This window comes from Verticillium alfalfae, genomic scaffold (genome assembly GCF_000150825.1).
Source record: "Verticillium alfalfae VaMs.102 supercont1.4 genomic scaffold, whole genome shotgun sequence".
Classification (NCBI taxonomy): domain Eukaryota; kingdom Fungi; phylum Ascomycota; class Sordariomycetes; order Glomerellales; family Plectosphaerellaceae; genus Verticillium; species Verticillium alfalfae.
This window is the reverse complement of record NW_003315035.1, coordinates 1,117,572-1,142,616: the sequence shown is the minus strand read 5'-3', so window position 1 is coordinate 1,142,616 and position 25,045 is coordinate 1,117,572. Positions and strand designations below refer to the sequence as shown.

At 55.8% G+C, this 25,045-nt stretch overlaps 11 protein-coding genes across 11 annotated transcripts in view; 2 read left to right on the top strand and 9 right to left on the bottom strand.

Moving 5' to 3' along the window:
* Positions 1-317: 317 nt before the first annotated feature.
* Positions 318-1,307, bottom strand: VDBG_03780 (glycerol uptake protein; the record flags this gene model as incomplete). Its single annotated transcript, XM_003005781.1, has 2 exons — positions 318-494; positions 581-1,307. 2 exons carry the CDS (start codon positions 1,305-1,307, stop codon positions 388-390), a joined length of 834 nt encoding a protein of 277 aa, XP_003005827.1.
* A 496-nt stretch (positions 1,308-1,803) lies between these two features.
* On the bottom strand, positions 1,804-2,753 carry VDBG_03779 (conserved hypothetical protein; the record flags this gene model as incomplete). The annotated part of the gene is made up of 4 exons (XM_003005780.1): positions 1,804-1,810; positions 1,929-2,179; positions 2,229-2,296; positions 2,347-2,753. 4 exons carry the CDS (start codon positions 2,600-2,602, stop codon positions 1,804-1,806), a joined length of 582 nt encoding a protein of 193 aa, XP_003005826.1.
* Positions 2,754-3,122: 369 nt separating this feature from the next.
* On the bottom strand, positions 3,123-4,349 carry VDBG_03778 (conserved hypothetical protein; the record flags this gene model as incomplete). Its single annotated transcript, XM_003005779.1, has 1 exon — positions 3,123-4,349. The coding sequence occupies one exon, from the start codon at positions 4,347-4,349 to the stop codon at positions 3,123-3,125; it is 1,227 nt and encodes a 408-aa protein (XP_003005825.1).
* A 278-nt stretch (positions 4,350-4,627) lies between these two features.
* VDBG_03777 (conserved hypothetical protein) lies at positions 4,628-6,706 on the bottom strand (the record flags this gene model as incomplete). Its single annotated transcript, XM_003005778.1, has 1 exon — positions 4,628-6,706. The coding sequence occupies one exon, from the start codon at positions 6,704-6,706 to the stop codon at positions 4,628-4,630; it is 2,079 nt and encodes a 692-aa protein (XP_003005824.1).
* A 335-nt stretch (positions 6,707-7,041) lies between these two features.
* On the bottom strand, positions 7,042-8,071 carry VDBG_03776 (conserved hypothetical protein; the record flags this gene model as incomplete). Its single annotated transcript, XM_003005777.1, has 2 exons — positions 7,042-7,692; positions 7,742-8,071. The coding sequence occupies 2 exons, from the start codon at positions 8,045-8,047 to the stop codon at positions 7,042-7,044; spliced, it is 957 nt and encodes a 318-aa protein (XP_003005823.1).
* A 1,466-nt stretch (positions 8,072-9,537) lies between these two features.
* On the top strand, positions 9,538-10,650 carry VDBG_03775 (conserved hypothetical protein; the record flags this gene model as incomplete). Its single annotated transcript, XM_003005776.1, has 1 exon — positions 9,538-10,650. One exon carries the CDS (start codon positions 9,538-9,540, stop codon positions 10,648-10,650), a length of 1,113 nt encoding a protein of 370 aa, XP_003005822.1.
* Positions 10,651-10,960: 310 nt separating this feature from the next.
* Positions 10,961-11,655, bottom strand: VDBG_03774 (predicted protein; the record flags this gene model as incomplete). Its single annotated transcript, XM_003005775.1, has 2 exons — positions 10,961-10,980; positions 11,280-11,655. 2 exons carry the CDS (start codon positions 11,653-11,655, stop codon positions 10,961-10,963), a joined length of 396 nt encoding a protein of 131 aa, XP_003005821.1.
* Positions 11,656-12,038: 383 nt separating this feature from the next.
* VDBG_03773 (RING-8 protein) lies at positions 12,039-12,778 on the bottom strand (the record flags this gene model as incomplete). The annotated part of the gene is made up of 2 exons (XM_003005774.1): positions 12,039-12,414; positions 12,519-12,778. 2 exons carry the CDS (start codon positions 12,776-12,778, stop codon positions 12,039-12,041), a joined length of 636 nt encoding a protein of 211 aa, XP_003005820.1.
* Positions 12,779-17,928: 5,150 nt separating this feature from the next.
* On the top strand, positions 17,929-18,868 carry VDBG_03772 (peptidyl-prolyl cis-trans isomerase A; the record flags this gene model as incomplete). The annotated part of the gene is made up of 3 exons (XM_003005773.1): positions 17,929-17,966; positions 18,148-18,173; positions 18,462-18,868. 3 exons carry the CDS (start codon positions 17,929-17,931, stop codon positions 18,866-18,868), a joined length of 471 nt encoding a protein of 156 aa, XP_003005819.1.
* Positions 18,869-20,122: 1,254 nt separating this feature from the next.
* Positions 20,123-21,368, bottom strand: VDBG_03771 (conserved hypothetical protein; the record flags this gene model as incomplete). Its single annotated transcript, XM_003005772.1, has 2 exons — positions 20,123-20,531; positions 20,572-21,368. 2 exons carry the CDS (start codon positions 21,366-21,368, stop codon positions 20,123-20,125), a joined length of 1,206 nt encoding a protein of 401 aa, XP_003005818.1.
* Positions 21,369-24,551: 3,183 nt separating this feature from the next.
* The window catches only part of VDBG_03770 (conserved hypothetical protein), a gene marked incomplete at both ends in the record, with an annotated part of 3,050 nt that continues 2,556 nt past the window's right edge, over positions 24,552-25,045 (bottom strand). Inside the window, one exon of the mRNA XM_003005771.1 lies at positions 24,552-24,980. Within this exon, the coding sequence (XP_003005817.1) occupies positions 24,552-24,980 (429 nt within the window). The remainder of the gene's footprint in view (positions 24,981-25,045) is intronic.

Below are 25,045 nucleotides of genomic sequence, written 5' to 3'. Positions count from 1 at the left end.
TCCTCGGCAATCGCCGCCGCCTCGCTCATCAATCTTCTGGGCCGTCAAAGGGCCCTCGTCTGGGGTGCGCCAGTGGCTGACGGAAGCGCCGCCTCGGCATGGATGGCAAGTTTGCGCGCCAGCCCGCGTACGACGAGACAGAGATGGGTACCATTGGTCATACCGCCAAGCCAAATCATGACCGCGAGGCCGAGCTTGACGGGCCGGTCGATCGATTTTGAGGGTTCGGAGAAGACGGGAAGAGCGAGAGGAGAACAACGTAATTATAATGCCTAATGTCGGCGAAACACGCTGATTTGAGAACGGGAGGGTGGTTTCAAAGACACACGCTGTACTTGCAATAATTTTCGTCGTGCAATATACAAACGAGTACACGCCCCAGATCGCCTAGCACTTGAGTGAAATGCCTTTCCGGAGTTCCGACTCGCGAATCTCAAACATGACCTGAATACCCACGAACAGCGCCCCGCATGCCGTGACGAGGAAGAGGAGCCCTGGTAAGCGTCAGCTCGAAGGGAATGAACAAATAGGAGGAGGAGGAGGAGGAGGAGGAGGAGAGGAGGAGACGGGAAAAACGCACCGGACCAGTCATGCAGGATCTGATACAGAATCGCCTGCAGCCCATCCAGCCCAACGGCGAAACCGACGAGGTTGGCCATGATCATCATGATCACGTTGGCCACGGCACCGGCGCCGCTGAGCATGCGGTACTGCTTGGCCGTGTACTTTTTGGCCGGGAACAGGAAGCGGGCGATGACCTCGGGCATCATGAACAGCACAATGAGCCAGCCCCAGATGAGCAGGCGTAGACGAATGTCGTGCCACAGCGCGACAAAGGTGAAGACGAGGAGAAGGGTCGTGACGGAGCGGACGGAGCGGCGCCAGCCGCCGGCAAAGTCGGCACCGCCGAGGGGCACGTAGATGTAGCGGATGAGCCAGCGGTTATAGGAGCGGTGCCATGCTTTCCAGAAAGACCTTGTGGAGAAGTTATTGGAGACGCAGCGGATCATGTTCTCGGGAGGGTCGACGCCGTCGAGCAGGGCCCAGAGACGGAAGAGGCGCCAGGGCAGGAGGAGTTTAAGCCAGATAAGGTGAAGGTTGAAGAAGGAAAGGAGGGACAGTTGGGCAGCCGTGTAGTCGGCCCAGACAGGGGCGGCGTGTGAAATGGCGCCAACATAGTCGTAGTGGAGAATGACTTCCATGGCTAGAAGGGTGAAAACGAAGCGGACCGCATAGCGGGCTGTCCGGGGCCCTTCGATACTGGCAGAACGGTGCTTGAGCTGTGATATGAAGTCATTGAAGGTCATGATGGGCCCCACGAGGTAGAGGGGCGCATAGATGGTGTATGCAACGTAGTTCCGCCAGGTGAAGTCCAGGGGTTCAGCCGGGATGGCGATGCGGTCACGTTCGGAGAGATTGGAGGGGTCGAGTTGCTTCTTCTTGGGAATATCAGCATCACGGATAATACGGAACAGAGGAGTCTATGAGGCGGTTTATCGAAGCTTACCTCTTAAGCCGGGGCTTTCCACCTGCGGGGAAGTTCCAAAGGCTCCAAGTTAATTAGTTCCGAGGATTTGAAAGCTGATTGAAGGGCCGCCAAGGGATTGGTTGAAGGGTTGGAAAGAAGCACCCTCCCCCAAACGAAGGGGTTTTAAGGGCCCGCCCAATTAGGCTTGGTCCCAAAAGTTCGCCGCCCCCAATTTGTTCCGGAGGAAAAAGGGGCTTCCTGCCCGGCATTGGGGCATTCCGGCTGAAGACCAGGGAAGACAAAGGCTAGGCCAGGAGGACAGCCTTGAAAGTTGATTACCCCCTGGAAGTGATTCCCCTTGAAAAGGAAGTGTTGATGGATGTTTGATGATGTTGAAGGCCCACGTCGCCGTGGCACATGTTTCCTCGGCAGAGCCGTAGCAATCTTGTAATTGACATACAAAATGGCCAGCACTTTGAGCGCAGAGACGCCGTGAAGAACGGCGAGGAAGACCAGGGCGAAGATATAGTCGAAGCTCGCACGCTGCGTCAGTCGCGCAGCTCCCTGGCCGGCCGTTGACCTTCGGTGCAGTTCGTTTGATACGGGGAAAACCGAGTTCCAGGCTTTTCTAAGCAGCGGATGCACGACCAGAAGAGCGCTCATGGCAGGGAGGTTGGATCGGAAGAAGCTATATTGCTGGTCGGACACATCCTAAGGTTGTCAGCTGGTGGTCTCGTTGGGAAAGGCAATCATTACGGACAATCTTGCGCCCTGGAATCCAGCCATCAGAAAGCAACCTTTCATATTTGTGGTATCGAGGGTCGGTAGCTACGTGCGCAGGTCAGCACACACCATCAAAGCAGGAGTGGCCATCTTACGGCGCGAGACGTCGTATGCGATCCAGAACATCCACGGCACCACGACGGACAGCACGAGGTAGTAGAGGAGAAACTCTGGGGATCTCCATTTTGACGGCTGAGAGCGACTGTGGGCCTTGATTGGAGGTTCTCTGCCCAACGCGGGGTCGGCGCGCGCTTCGACGACAGTCTTGTACGGGACGGAGGAGGGGCTCGTGAAGCGAGTGTCGAGGGTGTCGAGGTCGTAGATGGACCGGAGGTAGGAGAAGATCGCCATGGGAGGCGACCTTGTGTTGGATTCGGAATTCTATATGAACTGATGCTTCTTCACCGCATCTTCGTGCAAAGCGGGCGCGCGGTCATGAAGGTCACTCGCACGATGTCGTCAAGATGTGGCCGAGATAATGTCGCGTGTTCGTGTTCAATTCGGGTCCAGGTCTAAGGGTCTTCCTGCTGCCCCCCCAAAAAGGCACCTACGTTCCTGGCGAGCTTAGACTGGCGGGGCGGGCGAACTGGTTTCAGGGGCCGATGCAAGGCTGTCAGGGAGGCCAGGCCTAGGATTCAGCCAGGCCAATGAGCGCTGTTTCGATGACAGTCCCCAGCATATGATCAGCGCCAAACCACAGCCTCATAAGCCTCGGCATCTCCGATACGTCAGATGGATGTCCTGTGGCGCGTGAGACAGGACACGCAAAGACGATGAAACCCAAATCATGAGTGAATCGGTGTGGTCAGTCATGAAATCGTGGTATTTCGTACACAGTATAGAGGTAATCGCTGCCAAGCTTAGCTCGTCCCTACCCATCAACCGGGCATCTGTACTCTCTAGAATGGCTTGCCTCAAGGCTCGTCCTATCCTTCTTGCCGCACTCTTCCTCTTGAGACTGCAAAGCATCCAGGCATGCTTGGTGATAAATGTGCCTACACGCCAAAACAACCAATGGCCCCAGAGGCTGTTCGCGCATGCTGTTTGCAGCGAGGTCCGCAGCGTCGTCGCCGTCATGAGAACCATCCTCTGATTTGTTTCCTGCGGCATCCTGGGCCAGCTCTGCGCCATTGCCTGGACCGATCTTGCCCTTACCCCGCGCTTCATGCGGAGGCAGTCCAGAATGCTCTGCCGCCCCCTTGCCTTTAGTCCTGTCCGTGATGCTTGCGAGCAGAGCCTTTCTCTCGGCCTGTTTCTGCTCTTCAGCAGCCTGCTTATCCTCCCAAGCTTCAAATACGTTACCTGATACACCTGGTCCCCAGACGCGCCGGCCGCACGCCTCGCATGTGGAGCCCTTCGGTCGCCAGCCTCGCTGTCTCAACTGTACCGACTGCTTGACATTGACGAACAGGCTTCGCTCGAGAAGTCGGTTCGATAATCGAAGAATCGACTCCTCGTATGCATAAGCTGAGAAAATCGAGGCCAGAACCGCCCTCAGATCCGCTAGATTTGGTGACGAGGCCGCGGCGTGAGCAAGAAACTCTCGCAATATCCGTAAGAATGACATGTTGTTGCCGGCGGTGGTGAGGACCCGTCCGTTGGCCTGGGCATTGGAAGCGCTGGACGTCGTCGTCAGGAGAGCGGTGAACGTGTGTTGGACCAGAGACCGCAGAAGCCCCAGCAGTTTGTCTGTATCGAGACGCTCCCAGCTTTCAAGATCGCGGTCCCCATCATCTTGCGCTTTTCCGACTGCATCGATGGTCGCCGACAGCTGTCGAGTAGTATGGACAGCCGCGTCTATGAGGCTGAGCCAGAGCGCCTCGGAAGATGAAAGCGTCTCGTTGGCAGCTTGCCGCTGCCCCCGCTGGGAGGCGGATGTGGTCTTCGCAGTTGACTTTGTTTGTCCCTGACAAAGCCAAATACCAACATGAACATACTTCTGGAGGGCCCCGAGAACTTCTTCTGCAGAATCTTGTAGACTGAGACGGTGTTCGCTGTCCTCCACACCCGTCAAGATACCTTGTAGAGCGGATTCGAGCGTCCCGAGATGTTTGACGAGTCTGTCCATAGCGTCCTTGACCTGGCCTTCGCGAGCCATGAGCGTCACAGCAGCATCTATTACGCCCGTGTCCTCCATGGTTGGTAGCAGGATGCTTAGTCTCAGGTTTGCAGATTGAATAACACTAATGTAGTCGGATACATGATCAGGGTCGAACTGACACATGAGTTGGACGTATCGCTCGAGGAGATCGCGCTCTGGATTAGCCACTAGTGCTTCCTGCCTGTCGTGACCGCCTGGCTCGAATAGCGTCTGGAGATACTCAAATTGCAGTCCGGCACATTTTTGTACAGAGTTCAAGATGTGGTGGTGGAGAATCAGAAGACTGGCTGCGAGTTGACCTTGCAGAGTTCCTCGGGGGTCAAGCTCGATGAGGTCTCGAGCATGCTCCACGGATCACATCTTCGACGTCTTGCAATTGTTTTAGTGTTCCAGGGCACTATGCGGCCCGAAAAACACTCGCTGATGCAGTCAAAGACTGCATGTCGTTCATCATGGTCTTCAAAATGAGTCTGAACCAGCATGCCATATTCCCTATCCGCCTTGTACTGTTGTTTCAAGATACGATAGAAACCGGCTTTCTTGAAGATTGGCAACAGATTGTTGGTGTCTGGAGGGTGATAGACTGACAATAGGTACTCGGCGCTGAGCTGAGCATCTTCGGCGAGATCCTCTCCAGGGTAGTTGCAGAGACCTGTGAGGATTCTCCTCAGGGTGGATCCAGGGAAAAGCAGATATTGGGGAAACTTAGGCAAGTTCCGGGCGATGAACATGTCAAGGTAGATGGTGTCTTCGGGGGCAAAGTCGCCAGGGTTCATAATCTCGAGAAGGATGGACACGATGTATTGCCGATCCACAGTCATCCCAAAGATCTGCTCTTCAGGCATATCCCCGTCAACGGTTCCGGTGTGTTTCTCCGGTGAGTTGTTCAAATATGAGTCCTCAAACGCTTCGTTGAGGGCACTCAAGAAACTCGGCGCATCGAATTTGAGGATGAGTCGAAGGTAGGGGAAAGAGGGCTCACTGGCTTGGGACGGTCTTGTAAGAAATCGGCGTTTGCTCCCTCTGGGCCATATAACGCTGTTGCCCGAAAATAGGAACCAGTAGAGCTCAGCTTTCGCCTTTGGTCCTGCTGTATCGTCCAAGTACTCCCCCGTCGGATAGACCCTCCCGGTTAGGGTGTATGAGAGATAGGGGAACATCTTGACAGCGTCGGCGCTGTATTGATCGTCCATGTCATCAGAGGATGGATATTCGCCATTGCCCATGAGGGGCACCAACAGACTCAGAAGGTCGACGAGAGGTGTGATATGGTCGCCGAGAGCTTGATTCCACACGTATATTAGAGCGTCATAGAGCCTGTGCTGTTTGCAGAGAAGAGTGACTTGGTCGAGATCCAGTGTGGTAGTTTCCATGTGGACGATCATCTCCTCGAGACGACTTTCCCATCCTCTGGTTACGAAATAGGTCACCATCGACTTGATGACGCCGGGGGGGGCAATAGTGATAGTCCTTTCGAGGATATGTGGCTCAAGTGTTTCGAGAAAAATGCCTTCTACACCGGCGTCTTCGTACCACTCGTACATCTCGTCAAAGAGAAAGTCAAGATCACCTACGCTTTGGCAAGCCACGAAGCAAATTTCGGCCAACTCCTGCAGGTGAGTTTCATCTACCACCATAGGATCTTTCTGTCGCTGGCTAAAGGCGTACTTCAGCGATGCGCTCATGATCTCCATCAACTTATCATGCACCATCGAATGTCGAAGAACTGTGTCTTCTGGGAGGCCGACTGTCAGCTTCTCAGCGTCGCCCGTGTAATACGAGGTTGCAAGGCGTATGGCAGCAATGTAGTCGCCTTTCTCCATGAGAGCAATCAGTCGGTCCGCCCAATTCGATAAAGACCCGATGGAAACGTCATTGAACCCAAGCAGGAAGAGACGTCCTTTGTATGCTTTGAAGCTCATGTAAAACGCATCTGCGACCACGCCATGCATCGAGGTGTCTCCTTCGTCGTGCTGCTCTACCAGGGAGTGAAGCTGCTTGGAGAAAAGGTCGACGTGGTAGATGTACTTATGAATGAGATCGAAGCCATCAGTCATACGCATGCTTCGATCCTCCAGTACGATGAGTTGTTGAGTGATGGTGAGGACTGTGAGAACGGAGCGACTGAGCCACTGAACAGCAACAATTGCCTCTTCGCACTTCCACCGGTTCCGCGACTTAAACATGAGAGCTGGTGGTTTGTCCTTGTTGTCCGAGGGAATCTCATCGACGTCGAGAATGGTCAGGACATTGGACCAGCAGTACACGAGCTTGACTTTCGAGATGTCGCTTCCTGTTGTATGATCTGGAACCTTAAGCTTGACAGCTGGAAACCATGCAAGACAGCCGGTCATGGCACTGTGTTGAGCAACATCTTTTGGTCGAGCCGATTTGTGTTGTGTCTGCGCGAGAGGTGTTGTAGAGACAATGACGAGCAAGTAAGGCGTCAGCATGGCCGTCAGGCCCACGCTATCCGTAGCTCTCTCCGTGTTCCCCAGTGGACAGGAGGCAAAGGCTAAAACGGTGCTGGGCCTCATCGCCTTTCCAACTGGCGTAGGCGCGTCCGGATATCGACCCAGAATCCTGGTTGTCTTTACAGTCCTTCCCAGAGCACCTGTACCCCTTGTCGCAAGATGCGAAAAGGCCATGCCCTTGTCATCAGCAGAAACCAGGGCGGTGTGCCTGGTGCCTAGAAACCCGAAGGTGGCGTGACGGCCACGTTGGGAACATGGCCGTCTTCCGTCCGATTTTGCATCTGGGACGGCTCGAGATGGGGAATCTGTAGAAAAGGCCTCGACGCCCTGCTGGTGTCCCATGTGAAGATGCTGCCATTGGCATGGCCTCCTGCAATCGTCGAGTGGTCCGCCGAAATTGCAATGGAGGTGATGGCACCAGATTCGACGGCCTTTGTCCCAGGCCCCAGAATGGTCTTGAGGTTCTGGTTATAGTCAAACATTAATATTATCCCTTTGCTCGTGCCGAGTACAATCGAGGCCGACACGGCGATGCAGGTTGGTATGCCAAAGTTTCGCTTCCCGGCTTCCGAAAACGCCTGACTGTTCATCTTCTTCAACTTTGTCCACCGGACAACCTCCCAAGGTGGTGTCTGGACCTCGGTATCATCTTTGCTAAATACGATCTGAGAGCTCAGGGAGGCGTTGCGGCTGTGTGTCGACAGGAACGCCGGTGAGGAAGGTCGCGGGCTCCCGGTGAAGCTAGAGGATAATCGCGATTGGAATCGTCGGTCAAAGGGCCTAAACGAAGGTGTCGGGCTACTAAGGCCAGGCCGTGAAGCGACAGAAGGAAGAACACTGCTTCCGGGGGAAGATACCCCTGAGCCCTGCAGCTCGTCAGCTCATACCCTCCCGCGCAGGATGGTCCAAACATACCGCAATGGATGGGGTGTCATCCGGCACTGAGAGAAGGGAATCTATAGGACTGCCTACCCGCCGTGGCAGGGCATCCACGGAGCCATCCTCCGATACATCATCTACTTGACCACGTAGTATCTGTCGGTATCGATTGGCCGTGATCCCAGTTTCCACGGGATTTGGTGGCTCTAACGCGTGGTTGAGCTGCGTATCTTGCTCTTCAGCAAGATGAAGGACAGCATCGTGGTTGGCGGCGCCAGTCGAATCCTCTTCGATAATCGACTGCGAAGTATCCGAGGAGGAGCTATCGTCGTTTTCGGCCATTGTCCGACCATGTCCCTCGTCACTCTCCGTTGGGGGTGGGCTCATCGATAGCAGAGCATTACGCGCGTATCATATCCTCTGAGAGTGTCGAAAGAGCTCAATGGAGCTCTGAGGTGCTGGGTCACCCGTTCGATGTCGGATGTCTGGGTATATAGCAATCGATTTCTGAGCTTTAAGTGAGGAATTTAAGCTGTGGTATCGCCCAATCGTTCTCTTGGTCAGACAACAGCCGGGTCGCAAGAGGAGGTGGTCGAGTGGAGGAAGCTTGAATCAGCCTGGAGTGCGCGGCGAGCCAAGTATCACGTCGCCTGGGAAGCTCCAACTGCCTAGAGGCACAGTTGCTTGGGGGGGGGGCCTCCACTGGCCAATGTTGTAACGGCCCGCGGTTCATCCGGCGGGCCTGAGCCTTGAAGTCAGGGGTGCCAAAGCCAAGTGGCTGCGCGATCTGCATAATTGTGCACCGTGCTCGCTGATCTCCACAAGGCTGCACCCAGTTCATTGATATCCGCTTCTCGAATGAGGATTGACCTCTCGATATGCGAGCTAGTCTATTTATCATGAGGCCGTTATATCTTTCACACAATTCATTGAGCTGCGGCTCCCTTATATTTAGTGTTGGATTGTCTTGGCGCTGTGAGACTGTATTGGTTGGCGATTGGTGGCAGACCTTGAAACTAGACGGAAGCTCAATGGCGTTGTCACGTATCTAAGAAACTCAACAATAATGAACCTTGGGTTTCGATACTTTGCAAGTTTTTTCTCATTTGGCAATATGTTCTTGGTATACCAGGGCTTTTATGCCTGATATCATAGATTTGGGCATTGTCAAGGGCACTGAAGGCCAGCTTGAGACGAAGAGTCCTAAAGTCGGCCGTATCAGAGGCAATAAGTCCAACATGTATCAACGGCTAGACTGTGGATTTCCCAGGTTGATACAAAAATAGACTCTGGGCACCGAGAGCTGTCCTCCCATGCATAGATGCCAACGGTGATGCTGGTCTTCTTGATGATGATCCGGATGATCATGTCTTTAAGAAGACAGAAGTGAGCACGCTCAACTATCTCCTGTTACCTTCTTGGGGAGCGCGGATCTATAACTCAACTTGCCTTGCGCATCGGCTCGGGAGTGAATCGTGTTTCATTTCACGCAGCATGGCAGACAATCCTGCTTCCCAGACCTCCAGACTTTTGTACTGAATACCAAGTCCTAAGGACCTGTAATAACAGACGCCAGACAGTGACATTGGGGTAATTGACCCACATGTCCGATTCGTCACGCATAGTGCATTCGCTACCACATTAGTCAGGTCAGGAATCGCAAAGCAATCAACCCCCCCGTCACAGGCAAGCTTCACAGGAGGATCCCACTGACGGCCAACAGTTCACTCCTTCAGACCATCCAACAAGGATACGAAAAGCGACTTTGAGCTACCCGTACAGCCGCTCAATCCACCAAGACGAGCACTTGTCCCAGCAGTATAAGCTTCGCAATGACTTCAATCGGCCCCCAGATGCCGCCCAGCCCATCGAAGCGCAAGCGCACCCCCGACAACCAAGAAGACGATTCACCACCAACAAAGCAAGCACGCAACACAGACGAGATTGATATCAATGACGACGACTCCTCAGACGACGGCTTCGGGCCGAGCGCTCCAGCAGCGCAAGGTGCCTCTGCGCCCAAGACGGCCGCCGGCCCCTCCGTCCCACCGACCGCCAAGACGAACACAGACGAGATAGACCTCGATGCTTCAGACAACGACGACGACGACGACGACTACGGGCCCTCCGCATCCTCAGCAGCCGCCACTGCATCCGCCAGCAAGCCCTCAATAGGCCCCTCACTCCCCTCAAAACGCACAATCGGCCCCGCCCTGCCGCCACCAGCAGACTCGCTGACCGCAGAATCGCCGACCGTCCACGCCCCCGGCGCCGACTCGGACGCCTCCGACTCGGAAGACGACTACGCACCCGCCTTGCCAGGCTCAAAAGCAGCGCAAGCCCACTTGGCTGCACAGTCCCGCGCTGCCGCCCTCGCAGCCCTCGAACCCGCTGCCGCCCCAGCGGCGCCCCAGCGCGACGACTGGATGCTCGCTCCGCCGCCCGCCGCGGCGGGCTACAGCGAGCGCGACCCCTCCAAGCTCAAGAACCGGCGCTTCGCGTCCAACAAGCCGCACGCCTCGGCGCCGGCGGGCGGTCCCGCTGAGATCAGCAGCATCTGGACCGAGACGCCGGAGCAGAAGCGCAAGCGCCTCGAGGACGCCGTGCTCGGGCGCACCGCGCCGGCGGGATCGGAGCTCGAGAGACAGGGCGCATCCGCCGCTGGTGCAGCGGCGCGTCCGAGCAAGGAGCAAGAGCGCGCGAGGCGGACGGCGGAGAATCTCGAGGCTGTCAGGGGGAAGAGCCTGTACGAGACACACGCCACGGCGCGCAAGGAGGGCGGGAGGCGGAAGGGCGAGGAGGAGGAGGATGACCCCAGCGCGCGAGCCTTTGATCGCGAGAAGGACATGGCGCTAGGGGGCAGCATAAACAGCACGCAACGCCGGGAGCTACTGGGCAAGGCCAAGGACTTTGGGGGCCGTTTCCAGAAGGGGTCGTTCCTTTAATCGTATCTGCTGGCATTGCGTAATAGGCCAGGCCTTCAAACCATGATGCATCTCAATTAACAAGATCCATGGCGCTCGTAACAACTATCCCAAGGACCGTCACCCAGCAAATTGAGATTCAAGTTTGTTGATGAGTGATTTCGTCTAGCTAATCGTTATCACATGTGATACAGCGAGAATGCATATGTCGCCGTAACTCCGCCGCTTTTCCCCTGAGATCCAGAGAAAAATTGACATTCCAACTCGCTCCCATCCTCCCCCGCGTCGATGCTGTGCCTAAACTGCCTTAAAGCAGTATGAATCTCTCCTCCTAGCCCTCCTTGAGATTCCCTGATGCAAAATCAAAAATCAAAGTAAACAAACTCCTGAGACGCGATATATAGGTTTGGGGTGTCGTGGGGTATTTCGAATATGCAGCATCAAAGATGTGTCATAGTGAGCTTCCGATTCTGTAGTCGAAAGTGAGAGAACACGCCGAGACCAGCGAGGCCACGGATGTGTGAGAGATGGTAAATGTACAGAAATGGTTCAAGATGAGCAGTTCTACGGGTCTGCCGATTCTCGTGCAAAAGCCTGTAGCACTGCTCACCGCACCACTTCAGTGTTTGGCACAGGCGCTGCACGCGTACCAGCCTCCAGCTGCGACGGGGTCACAGCCTCGCCGGAAGCTGTCACCTCTTCAGCTTGACTGGACGCAGTATTGTTACTGTCACCGTTTCTGTTTCTCCTCCAGAACCTCAAGTTGGAGAACCCCTGCCGCGCACCTGATACGGCGGGAGCCGCGGCTGGTCGGGTCACCTCTGCGGTGACGGGAGGTTGAGTGACGGTAGCAACTTCCGCAATCGGCGCAGCTGTAGCCTCCTGGCCCGTTTGGCGACGGTTGCGATTGCCACGTGCATTACGGCTTCTCGAATCATTGGGCATGAATCCTCCGATACGGCCACCGAAACCTCCCAGGCGAGATCCACGTAGGTTATACCATGCAGCCGGGGGTGCGTTGGGCATGTTCATACGTGCGTTGGCATTCGCATTGTTGGGATCTGCCTCACCAGGCGGGGGGCGTGGCTTTGGCGTGTAGTAGTCGGCCTTGCACAGGGGACAGCATGCACGTCGACTTGTCAACCAGGGATCAACGCAGACGGCATGAAGGCATGACCACAGGTCAGGCCTCGAACATCATCGTCATCTTCTAGGCTGTCATGCAAATGGCGCACGTATCACCGCTCGAGAAAGCAGTTCAGGTGGCACGGCAGCATTGATGTGCTCGTCGTCTTCGTCGTCCTCCTCACTGGGACTCGTTGCAGTGGGGGGCCAGCGCGGTTGAGCAGGGTGCCAGAAGTCTGACCGACGTTCCCATCTATATCGTTCGGTGGGGGTAGCCTTTCTTTTCATCGGAGAGCGTTTCGTGCCGCTGCAGGTTGGTAGCAGGCTGGAACATCGCGATGCGGTCCCTTGGAAGATCCCTCAGGAGCGACACGGGGAACAATACCCTGGACAGATCGAACACTGCCCGCACGGCTTGGAGGAGCTGACACGCCTCCAGCGGTGGGCAAACCTTCCTTAGCGCGCTCAAGTACCCAGCTTTTGTACTTCATCATGGGGAACTTCTCGTTCACCTCCTCCATAGTCATCAACTTCTTCTCGCGACGACGGCGGTGCGGGCGAGGCATGTTTTCGAGGGTAATGGGCTCGCCGTCTTCATTCAGGCGCATCTGTCGGTTGCGAGCGTTGTACCGGAAGCAGTATTTTACACCAACGATGATCCTGAGCACTACCGCGTTAGTATTTGTTTCTCGAGGGAAACATATTTGACTGCGGCGCGATGTAGAGTTCACGCTTGAAGAGCAGATCACAAGGTTTAAACTGACCAGAGGTTGGTAAACACAACGCCAAAGCCCAGCGCCACGAAGAATAGCAGTGGGGAGCTGGCGCCGCCGCCTCCACCGCCACCCCCGTTCCCTTCAGACTGCGAGGGGCCGGCTGGGCCCTGCGAGGTTCGGTCGGGCGTCGGTGATGATGTCGACGAGGCTGAGGTCGTTGTGGATATCACCTCGTTAATGGCAGACGAGGCAGAAGTGGCGGCCTGGCGGGCGACGAGGCCGAGTATGTCGTTGGCAACGGCAGCCATTCTGATTCAACGAGAGGGACTAAGTGTATCGGCCAGAGGGCGTCCTTGTCATCGACAGGCGGGAGGTCTCAGGCGGAAATGGCTGTCGGAGCCCGTGGAAGGCGTCCCAGCATTCGTACGTCCGAGAAACCTTAGATGCCGTTGCTGTTGAAGGGTGAGGATTGTGATCAGAGGGCTTCAATCCTGCGCTCCACCATGTAGCCTCAGTCCTCCTCCGCTAGAGTGTATCGGGCGAAGGGATGATCGGCCTGTTGTCCCTACGTGCCTCGATCGATTGATGGTATTGGGACGATGAATGAGGGAAAAATGAACGGAGGGGGGTTGGCGAGACCGGCAACGGCAATGTGGTGTGGAAATGGGTGTAGCCGGTGGAGAGGGCGCCTGTTTCAACGTCCGGGGCGGACTGGCTCGATGTAGTGGGAAGGTCACGAAGGACTGGAAGGCGATGCAGGTCGTGGCGAGTGTGGGCGAGCAGCGGATAAAGAGGGAAAGTCGGGGGAAGACCAGCCCGGGCAGGCCTACGTGAGACGTGAGAATGGCGACTCGCTCTTTCCCTGGTCCGGGGGGTCCTGCCGCGTTGCTTGGGCACTGTGCTGCTGGGATTTCTCAGACAGACTAGCTTCTTCTGGGCGGGCTTGGGGTGTGGCACCCTGTTCCTTGGCGGGCTTTAAAGACTGCTCTGTCTTTTGCGCAGCATTACATGTACCTGTAGCAGCGTAGCTGTCTTGATAGGCGAGGTACTTGACAGCCAGCAGCGGGTGACTGGCGAGGCTATGAGCAATTGGCGGCTGGGGGTCGTGATGAAGTGGTGTGCAATTGATTTGAGTTGCTGGAACCAACGGTCTAGCCGCGCCATCGTCTACACCACATTAGCTACCTACATGCCTTCCTGCCCATCAAATCACTTCGCCTGCCCTGACCAGCTGGCGATCTGCCACGAAGCGAAATTTAGCGATCAGGTCCTCCTTTCTTGTCTTTGTTGATGATTGACCCTTCAGTGCACCGACGTAACGAGCAATCAAGGTGAGAGGGGCCAGGTCGTGTCTCTCTGCCCCTGTTTTGAGACACGGCCAGGTCAATCCAGGGGCTATGAGCAATCCACACGGAGACCCAGATAACTAAGCTTCATACTGTCAGAAATTCAATGGCTCGACTTTTTCTCATCCATCGCATGCGTACCAGCCTGTCGGGACTTCCGTACTCCTGACGAATTTCTAGTACCTGTCGCCTTTTTGTAGCATCTTTTTCATGCATCATAGTACGGCACAGCTCCCCATGGCGCAGGGTCGGGCCCCTTTTAGGCGCTGACGGTCCCAGATCAGAGCACTGACTGCTGAAGACCGGACCGGCGTTGGCGTGACACAACCCACCTTGCGAGCACAAGATAAGAGGAATTGTTGTTGTCATTAGTCCGATTCTAAGCCTTGACATCGCGGCCGAAAACAGAGAATCGGTCTTTGCGATGCATCCACAATCACGGCGTTACTGCTTTCCAATGGAGGTGTGGCACATGTTGGCGGCGGCGCGATTCAGATCGCCCACACGAGTCGCCGGTGCGACCCTGCAGAATGCCGTCGAAGAACAGATCGAGTTGGCGCCCTCAACCAAAGCAGGAACAGAAGGTCGGACAGGCCGGAATATGTACCATGTATCCCCCTCATTCAGGACGGCCCGAAGCTGTCGCCGGTATGCCCTCCCCCCAGTCCCCTCGTCCCGACACGCACCGAACAGGCAAGCGGCACAGACGCAGTTGCATCGAAACCCCTCACATCCACCTCCACATCGACCCTTTCCTACACGCCATCCCCGTATTCTGGCTCGGGTCCAGACCTGCGGCTCGCGGATGGTGTTCAAGCGGCTTCAGCTTCCTATGTGGCACACTGGCTTGTACGCTGGAATGATCAGGCGTCGAGGCCCCTAGGCGCCTCGGCTGGAGATCCCTTGATCCCGCAATTGACGCAGGCGTGGCCGGGTAAACTCTCTTTCTTACTGGGCGCGGCACAGAGCGTTTCTTACTTTCGTTCTATCGTCGTGCACGAGTTGGAGAAAGTCAAAGGCCTGCCTCAGCCGTCGGCGCCGGGCTGAGGCTTTCCTGTGCGCAATGTATTGATTCAAGATGGTCGGCTGGTAGGGCTCGCTCGCAGCTGTACCGTTCGCAACCAAGTCTGACCTTCAGCTCGGAGCCAACGTGCCGCCACACCAAGTCGTTCCTTGGGTCGGCTGCTGCAGCTGCAGCTGTTTCAGTGCGACAAACAAAGGCGAGGCTCAGCCAATACATGGCGCCGTACCACAACTTTCTGGTATTTCCTGTTGCGGTCGCCGCTAGCTGTGTCTTGGTGATTGGCAGATGACATTTTCTCCATGGGCAAGGTCAGCGGTAATGCTAGCTAGGTAACCTTGATGCGCGCGCGGCCCTCGGTGTCCTTGGCAGCCGTTACTACCTCAGGGACCGGTTAGGTTGGCCTTGAACCTGCGTGTCAAAGTCATATCGTCCGTTTCTGGCATATGACCGGCTCAGCCTCGTCCCGACTGCCAGCAAGAAAAGACTAAATGATGGATACAGTTGAAGCCGATGATTTTGCAAGGATGTGTGAATCAGGATCTGGGGGTGAGGAGGGTACGGATGGGACAACAAGGGCCCTCCTTCTTCCCAGACGAACAACAGTGTGAGGCGCTAGACATTCCGACGGTGCTGCGGTGCAGTGGGTGCATCTTTCCCCGGAGATCCGCGTGGACTCGTCAGCATCGTGGCTGGCCAATGCCACAGGTCCTGCTTTTGACCACTCAGCGCCCATCGTTGTGCTGTGCTCGCGAGTCGTTGCATCAGCATCTCACGGATGACCTCAAGCCAAGCCTTGACAAGCTCTTTTTTCCCCTAAAGCTCTGCTATCCAAGAACCGGCCTCACTCGAGAGATCTTTTCTGGTCTTTGGATGGGGCTCCAAGGAATCTCGTGCAAGCCAGAGCATCGCAATGTCAAAGAGGCTTGAAGAGACACTGCACCTTCAATCAAACAACCGCATGAATGAGCCCCTTCTCATGGCGATCCTCCACATTTAGACCCTCGTCATTAATGCGACATCAGCCCCTCCGTCCTGAGCGCCGCTCCCCGGTCCTCCCGGGTCAGAGCATGCGAGGATGTCAACATCGCTCCGGCAATAGCACCTTCGAGCTCCCATCTGTTTCTGTAGGGCGTCGCTTGCCGGTTGCTGCCGATGCACTAAGACCACCACATCAGCAGGCTGGTTCCGCGCTGATACGCTCACAGCCGTAGAGATAATTATGGTGTCTGAATGGACGATTCATGACACGAGCTAAGCCATGATGCGCTCGCACAGGCCGATCCTTCACCGAAGACCACGGCTCCATCGGCAAACGTCTGACGGCATTACTCTACCACCCTTCCACTCCACTCCACCACCGATCTCGGCACTCCATCCATTCCGCACCGCACCGCACCATCCGGAACGCCGTTACATCGTGGTGTACACCATCCAAAATCTGGCCTCGACGATCAGGACATGACCAGTTGATGCTTTACCTACCTTATGGTGTGGCTGCTCATCTGCCAATAACCTCCCTCAACTTGGATCAAAGCTCTCCTCCCGCCTGGTCGTTCCTGTGCGGCGAGTCAGGTCCTTCGAGCTCACCTTCATGATGTCAGATCCGGAGTCCTGATCTTCCTCCTGCGAATGCGTGACTTCACTATTTGGAATGGCTTGGCTGTCGCTAACTGGTCAAGTCTCCAGCATAGAATATCCAGCGCGATGGTGGGTGCTGTGTTCTGGGTACAGTGAGGTGGCAAGGCTGGTCGGGCGAGTATGCGGCGTGAGGTGGCGATACGTCCGCGGCATGCAAATGCAACTCTGCATCCCACTGCCGGCCTATCGACTGACGTGATAGCGACCCCGCGATACGGCAGGATTGTCTCGGGGAATTGGACCCTGGCCGAGAGATTCGCATATCGGGCTTAAAGTCTGGAAATGATCAGCGATCAGTAACTAACCCAAAATTCCAGAGATATGCCCACTGTTCCGATGACCTCATGGAGCAAACACACCTGTAACTCGCATCTCGATATATAATAGGGTCCGGGTGCGCGAGAAGTTCAATCATTAGGCCCGGCGTAACACTACATATTGGCGAGGCATCACAGCCTTCCATGTGGTATCATCATGGCTCGTCAAAGTGCAGGATTTAGCTCGGTGTGGACAACTGGCACGTCACCTACTGACCGACAACTGCAAGGACATTATGCATAATGGATAGCAGTCCCTCCTGTACAGCAAGCCCTGAGCCTGTTTACAGTTGGACTACATCAATCTCCTTTGCGAGTTCTCCATGTTAACGAAGCCCGAGGGACACGGGGACTCCCTTTCACTTCATGTGAGAACTGGCGCGTATGGGAGACTCTGGAGACTAGACCGGCCGTACACTCCAGTGTTACATTTCTATATCAGCCGCAACCTCGAAAAGGTGTGGTTTTACCGCGACTCCGTTCTTGTTCTTGAGCTCATACGAGCAACAATATTGAAAGCTAGAAGTTCCACCCGAAAGGCCAGTTCCGACTTCTCTTTCACCAAGTATGAAACAGCACTTGCTGCCGTCCTTCTCCCGGGCAGTCATACCGAAATGGTTCCTATCGATGCACTTCTGTACTGGAAAAGAAATTGACGCAAAAGAAGTATTATGCATCAGCTCACAACGTCAGTGCAAGCATGCCATGGTGTTGGGGCACATACCATGCCCGCAGGCATATCCGTTGAAAAGCGAGGACACTCCGACAGCTGATTGATTTGAACATATCTCATCCTTCCCAGCCTGCTCATCGTGTCTCTGGGTCTAGTGACCGACAGCCAAGGAGGAGCTGATAAACATGAAGCCACCCATCAGATGCCCAGGATATGTCGTGCGTGCACGGGCCAACAAGTCACTGCCCCGCAGAACTTCTATTTGGGAAGACCTCAATTGAGATATGGGTCACGGAAGACTTCAAGTAGTTCCCTTCCACACTCACTCACACATGATACCCAATCTCGCACGTCCCACTGTTACATCTCAATTCTGGTCGTAAAGATCATCGCGACTCCTCCATTCAGTCAGGACACGTCACCAACCGCGCAACTCCACATCATCCACATCCACCACACAATGCCGCCTACTCAGCTCCCCGCCTCCGGAAATCCTCTGTAAGAAGCTATCACGACATCCCCCCTCCCTGGTCCCCTTTCCCCCAGCAGAAACACCCCGCTTTCCCCTCCTGCCGAGCCTCTGTGGTGGCGGAGCTCCCACACCCCGATCCAAGTGACAGGCCTCTGCAGCATCTGCTGACTTGTCAGAGCTCCGAGCTAACACCCACTGCGCCGATAGGGTCTTCTTTGATATCACCCTTGGTGGTATGTCTTCCTCTTCCTCGGCTCCAAGATGCGATGGTGTCCGTAGTCTTATCTCCATCGACCGGGCATCCGACGATACCGTTCCCCGGCCCTCACCGCTCGCTTCCGGTCTTCCCGGTCCCCCCTCCCCCTGCTGTCCCTCCCGTCATGCGTGTGCAAGTGCCTTCCCCGGACTCCACCCCTCCAAGCTGACATGAACAACCCCTCGGTCCAGGCGAGCCCCTCGGCCGCATCACGTTTGAGCTCTTCGCCGACACGACGCCCAAGACGGCCGAGAACTTCCGCCAGTTCTGCACCGGCGAGCACCGCCTCCACAACCGACCGCAGGGCTACAAGGGCTCCAAGTTCCACCGCATCATCCCGGGCTTCATGTGCCAGGGCGGCGACTTTCTCACGGCGACGGCACGGGCTCGACCTGCATCTACGGCACCTCGTCCTTCGCCGACGAGAACTTCTCCATCAAGCACGACGTGCCCGGCCTGCTGAGCATGGCCAACGCCGGCAAGGACACCAATGGCAGCCAGTTCTTCATCACGACGGTGCCGACGCCGTTTCTCGACGGTAAGCATACCGTCTTTGGCAAGGTCGTCGACGGCATGGACGTCGTCAAGAAGATGGAGGCCACGAAGACGGGGTACCGCGGGAAGGACGTGCCGAATATGGATGTCGTTGTCGCCCAGTGCGGTGAGATGTAGACCGTGTCGCATGTGTGGGGTCGCCTGAGCCAGATTACGTGGTAGATGCGGGAGAACTCTCATGATCCGGCATCAGAAGGTTGCTTAGGGCTGTCTGTTCGTTTTGGCAAGGAGAGCATATCTGACACACCAAGTAGAACAATGTGTTGCTGAATGCTGTCATCGTGATCCAGCACAGTCTTGTGACTAGATACGTCAACTAGGAGGATCACGACGGTGACTCCGCGGACGGGGATGATTATGTGATTGCAACTAACACCCACCAAGGAGTCGCAAGGGGGGCGCCTATGCAGCTGGGCCTCATTCCGCAAAGAGCTGCTTGTCTCGTGGAACAAACGTATTCTCCTCTTGTTCATTCTTCCACTTCCCTCAACCAAAGCCAACTACGTGACTCAAATAAAGGACGACACCTTCACGTGACACATCATGCATAAATCCACAGACAAACCAGCAGGTTGATGCAATGAATGCCAGCAACAGGTGAAGGGAGAGACCGGCATTGTTGGTGGCGAAGAGTCAGCATAGCCCCGAGTATCAATGCATCACCAGACGTGTCACACGGAGAACATAACGTGGTTTTTGTTCGCGATTGAACTATCTACGAACTGCGCGACTTTTCTGTCCCAAATCCGCCTTGCATGGGAACCAGCCTTTATCAATACCGACGCAAATCCCTTCTACCAGGGACGCAAACGCAAGACACAAAACACACCTTGTCATGCCCTCTTCCGATCCAAGGCCAGAACCAACAAGGGCCTGCACTTTCCTTGCGTCGAGACCATCTGCTAAAAGAGAGAACTCTTGACCAAAGATAGGCAAAGCCAATCCTGCCACCAAGCCATTGACCAACCTCGGGCTGACGCCATGCGAATAAAGAAGAAATCGTCAAGACAAAAGAAAGGCAAACAAAAAAAGGCAAACCTTCGTCGTATCTCGGAGGAAATGAACCGAAAGACAAGCGAATGTGGGGGTATCTCTCCTCTAAAAGAAACCGGGGGCTCACCGGCCCCGAACGCCTTAACCTTTCTGTCTTGGGTCATAACCCTGTCGACCATGCCGGACCGAAATGCTGTTGTGTCCCCCCCCCCCTCCGTTCTATTGCTTCATGACTGCCATGCTTGATTCATCGCACTGAATGCCCGCATCCTTTTCCTTGGAGAAATGAAACCTTATAACGCCTGTCAAAGGAAGACCCTTGGTATTTTGCACGAGAATGAGTTGGCGAGCCAAGACAAGCAAACAAGACGGTGGCCCTTATCTGTTGGTGCCAAACCCCCACGAGGCTCGGCCACGGAGGTTATGGCGCGGCATGAAGGGCGTGACAGTTGGAGGACCGCCAGCGTTGCCAGCACCAGCCGTGACAGTGGCCGTGGCATAGACTGTGGTCGGCTCCGCGGTGACGGTGACAGTACGAATGCCGCCGACAGGCGTGGTGGTCGGGATGTCAGTGCCAGCGCTGGGTGAAGCAGTAGGAACACCCTGCTCAGGGCCACCACCAATGCCGTCAATGGCGACAATGAAGGGGTTCTTCCAGCTGGCCAGCAATAGCGATGCCGTTGTAGTCGGCGGGGTTGGTGATGAAGTCATCATCCTTGACACGGACGCCCTGGCCGAGACCACTGCTTGCAAAAGGGGCAGAACTGCCACTGTCGTTTCCAGCCTGCTGGAAGATTGTCTCGCCTTCAATGTTGATCATGGCACACGAGCTGTAAATCTGGGCGACTTTGACATGATCACCTTCCAGGTCCTTGCGGCCGGCAGGAGCTCCGCCCTTGGGGTAGACGGCGTGGATATCGCTCACGACGACCTCTTTGTCCTCGGTGTCGAGCCTGGGCCAGTTCCAAACCCAGTAGAGGGTGTACTGGGTGCCCTGGGGAAGATCCTTGGCGAGGCTGACATCGCTCTGGCACCAGTTGTTGGGACCAGTCAGCTCGTTGGTTTGGACAGGGAACTCGTTCTGGCGCCTTCCCGAGAGATCGAAGCCGTTGGCCTCGTAACAGCGACCATCGTCATACTTGCGAGTTGCGAGAAGCTTTCCGCGCCCGTCACCGCCCTTGCCGTCAGGGGTCCACTTGAGGTGAATGTTGGCCAGGGTATCATCAGGACGCGGGTCGGTCGTTCCGTAGATGTAAACGACACCGCCATGGTCAAGTCGACCGGGTTCGAGGTTGGTGACGTGGCCATTCTCAAGGTAGCGAACGGCAATCTGATCGCCAGGAGCAGCGGTCAGGATGGGGAAGTTGGGGTCCTGAGGAGCAGTGACAGGCTGCTTGCAAAGAGGTAGGCCAGCTCCGGAGACGTCGTTTGTGACAGTGACATCTGAGAAGCCAGCGCCACGGCCAGAAAAGCCGGCGGCAAAGCCGGCGGGCTCGACCATGGTGCCATTAGAGGCGATGCGGTTGAGACGCTCGACCCAGGAGTGAGAATTGGCAAGCTGGGGTCCGAAAAGGATGGCAGCCAGCAGAGCACCAGTCTTTCCAAGAGCTTTGATGGCGACCATGGCAGCGATTCAGGTGTGTCTTGAAATGCTGTACTTGTTGTCTGATGAGATAAAATGGTTAGCGTATGATTCTCGTTGAAATTGTTTTGCTTTGTTGGGATGGTCAAGAGCCAGCGAGATGAGAACGGCGATATAAGTAGGAAAATGCCTAGAGTGAAGCAGTCACAGTGTCCTGAAAACCCGAGGCTGGTCCAAGATCAAGATGTCCAGACAGCGTGATTGTCCAGTGTTGAGATGCCAGCCACGACCACTTGACCAGTCAAGGAAGGAGCAGGGACTTCAAGTATGCCCAACCCGATGGCACCAGCACACCCAAACGGAAGAGAGTTGTGAGTGGGGGTGAGAAAGGCATGAAAAAAACAGGGTAATATGAGAATAGTAGCCTTGGATGACTGGCTCTGATGCTGAGACGGTCTGACTGTTGAAACAAGGAATGGCGCCGAGCCAAAGCGAACAAAATGCACAGCAAGTTGCAAGACAAGAAAGATAAAGAACAAACCTTTTACGGGCAGCTTTCGTGCTGTATTCCGTATCGTCTTCCGTGACGTTTGATGGGAATGATGGGATGGCGATATAGAGTAGGCGTGCGTGCGGTTGTCTTGGTGGCGGCGCGGATGGGTGAGAAAGGGTTGAAGATCGTTTTGTTTCAGTGGTTGCCCGCGACGATATGGGGATAATAAAACTTATGGGAGACCGCAGGCGGCAATGAACCGGTCGAGTGGTGATTCAGAGCTGAGAGAGGGCAAGGGCGCGCGTTGGAATCACGGCAGACTAGGCATTCACCGTTGTCGTCGAGGCAAATAACGTTGTTCGGAAGGAGTGGACTTTTCGCACGGTCGTTGAGATGCCAAAGAATCCGAGCAGCTTTTCTCGAGGAGAAACAGTCCCAGCCAAAGTGTGAAAGGCCAAAGGAAAGAGGCCTGACCAGCAGAAACCCTGGTATAGAAAGGAATGTAGCACAAAGCTGGAGTCTGCAGATGAGGACGAAAGGGAAGCAGGCGGATGGACCGAGTTGGTATCGGGCCGTGTAGGTCTTATTAGCTGCATCGGATGGGCTACAGGACGGCTACATCCATGGCCTTTCGGATGGGCCATGGATGGGCCATGGAGTCGAGTTCACGTCATGTTGCCCAAGGCAAGGGGGTGACTGGCCATGGGATGTCGAGGAGCATAGAGACGAGACGACGCAAGACGGAGAAACGAAACGCCCAGAATCACCGCCTCCTCTCCACGTCTCTAGCATCTCGAGGCGGCCATCTCCTACCAAGCGCAGGTCAGGTAGGCCACACTGTTCGACCCAAAGATCCATGGCCATCAAGGGAACAAGGGAGGGATGAGAGCGGGAGCGGAAACAAGCAGCAGCCAGGGGGCACGGTCTAGATTGAAGAGATTGATCGGCGCCGACAACGAGAGCCAGTGAACGTGATCGAGAAGGCCGACTTGGGTTGAAGGACCAGGTTTCTGGGTGGGCTCTCGAGAACCAGTCATGGAACCATGTCGAAGTCTGTTCAGCCGAAGCGAGCGAAGCCCGGCGTAGGCAAATGGATATTTCGGTACGCCAAGGATGTTTGCAGTGTACGGCAGACCGAGCACCCACGACAGTGCTAGGACACTGCATGCCGACTCGACGCTGTGCTCATCAGGAATAGAACGCTGGTGCCGTACCAAGGACGATGTGGACGTCAAGTTGAATCGTCTCGCGTGTGGCGTTGATGGACGCAAGGATCTGGCACAGACGGTGGGGTCGGTCCTGGAGTCTTGCCAGTCCTAAAATGGCACCTGCGCTAACCGCCCAAAGTACCTAGCAGGGGGCCAGATGAGAGACGTGTACCTGGCAACCACTGCCCGCGGGTGGGGAGATACCTCTGTTGGATCCCGTGCGCCGATCCGGAACAGGGGCCTGCAACAGCTTGGACGGGCGCTACTTGTCGACACAGGGCAGCCAGTGCTTCCTGCCGCGGGGACGCCAGTCGGGACCAAGCGAGCCACAGCACCTGCCTGTCCTCGCCGTTTACTGGTCGCTGTTGACTGCTCGTGCCCCCTGTGCCTGCCTGCCCCGAGCAGCCCCTGCTCCTACGAAGCAGGTACCAGGCACAGGCAGTGGTGGGCAGCTTTCCTTTTGGCGAGCCCCCGGAGCACAGCAACCTCCCCACCACTCCAGGCGGCCACTCTCCCCCAATCCGACCCTCGCGACAGCTTCATCTCTCTTCATCTCCCTTGCCGCGCTGCAACGCGCCAGACCTGACTGCCGGCCACCCTTCGACTGGTTGCTGACACGCCCAACAGCCGCTGCACAGCCCCGGGCCCAGAACAAGCAATAGGCGCGCCTCGAGATGATGCTTACACTACCTACCTGCCTTGCCTTGCCTTGCTCGGCCTGGTCTGGTCTGGTCGTGCCATCGCATGACCCGTCCCATCCGCGTTGCCGCCCTATGCCGCCGGCCAGCCGTCAAGAATCATGTTCTTCGCCTCAAAGACATTCTGCCTGCATCTCAACGCGTCGTGTGCCACACAACCTTCCAGCCCTTCCAGACGTGTGGTGTTTCACCCTGCATTCTCTTCCATGGATTCGGACCCGGACCTCCTGACGAACTTTGCCTTCCGTGTGTGAAACATCTTTCGACCCACGGCACTGGCCCTGCTCCACGCCTTGTCCGATGCTGTCAATCTGCCGCTTATCGGCAAAAAGGAAAATACCTCTGCTTTTACCTTCTTCAGCAGATGAAGTTCCCCGGTTTCATCCCAACTCTGCACGCGACACTCATTGACGGGCCACTGAAGGACCAAAGCACTAAGGGAATCGCCCGACACATCCTGGACGGCACAGAGACGATGGTGACACCAGATCAGATCGTCCAGGGGCAACACCATGACTAGGATCTAAGCGTTTCGCTCTTCACATACGGCAATCGTGAGCATGTATCTGCCATTACTACAAATGTGGTATCAATATCCAGAAGAGAAAGGTCATCCCAGCAAACAAAGCCCCCTTGAACCAAAACCCCAATAACGAACATCCATCTCTTTCCTTTCCGTGTTTCGCCAATGTCCCCAAAGTGCTGTTGTCACCCTCCCTCAACGCCGAATGCCTGTGCGCCGTTCCCAAATAATCCTTTTCAAAGACCAATGACCCCGGTACCCTGAATCACCAAGTCCAAGCAAACACATCTATATCGCTCACCCCTACTCCCAACGGTGGTGGGCGTGACTGCCATCATCATACCCCGCTGGTCCCGTGCCGTGGTGTACAAGCTTCTGAATGGCCGTCGCGGGGAAGTTCTCGCGGTTCTCCATGTCGAGACTATTAGATCGCGCTCGCTTGCGTCCTGCCATGCTCTTGAGGGGGCTGATCTGATCCAGGGAAGGCAACACGCGTTGGTCGACGGAGGACCATCCCGTACGGCCATCGGCCCCCGTGACTGCAGCCGCCGCAGACACGGCTTGAGCCCAGCCCTGTTGATTCCAGAGTTGGCTGTTGTCCTTGCTACCATTCGGGTCGATCGACCAATTGGCGCGAGCACTGCGTTGGTTCTCGCTCTGCCAGTGCTGTTGTTGAGACTGCGGTGCCGGCGCGGACTTGTTGGCTTCCGCGTTAGAATCCCACCCGCTCCACTGATCAAGGCTTGGAAGGCCGTTGTATCCCACGCCTGCAGTGTCGCGCAGTCGGCATCATCGTA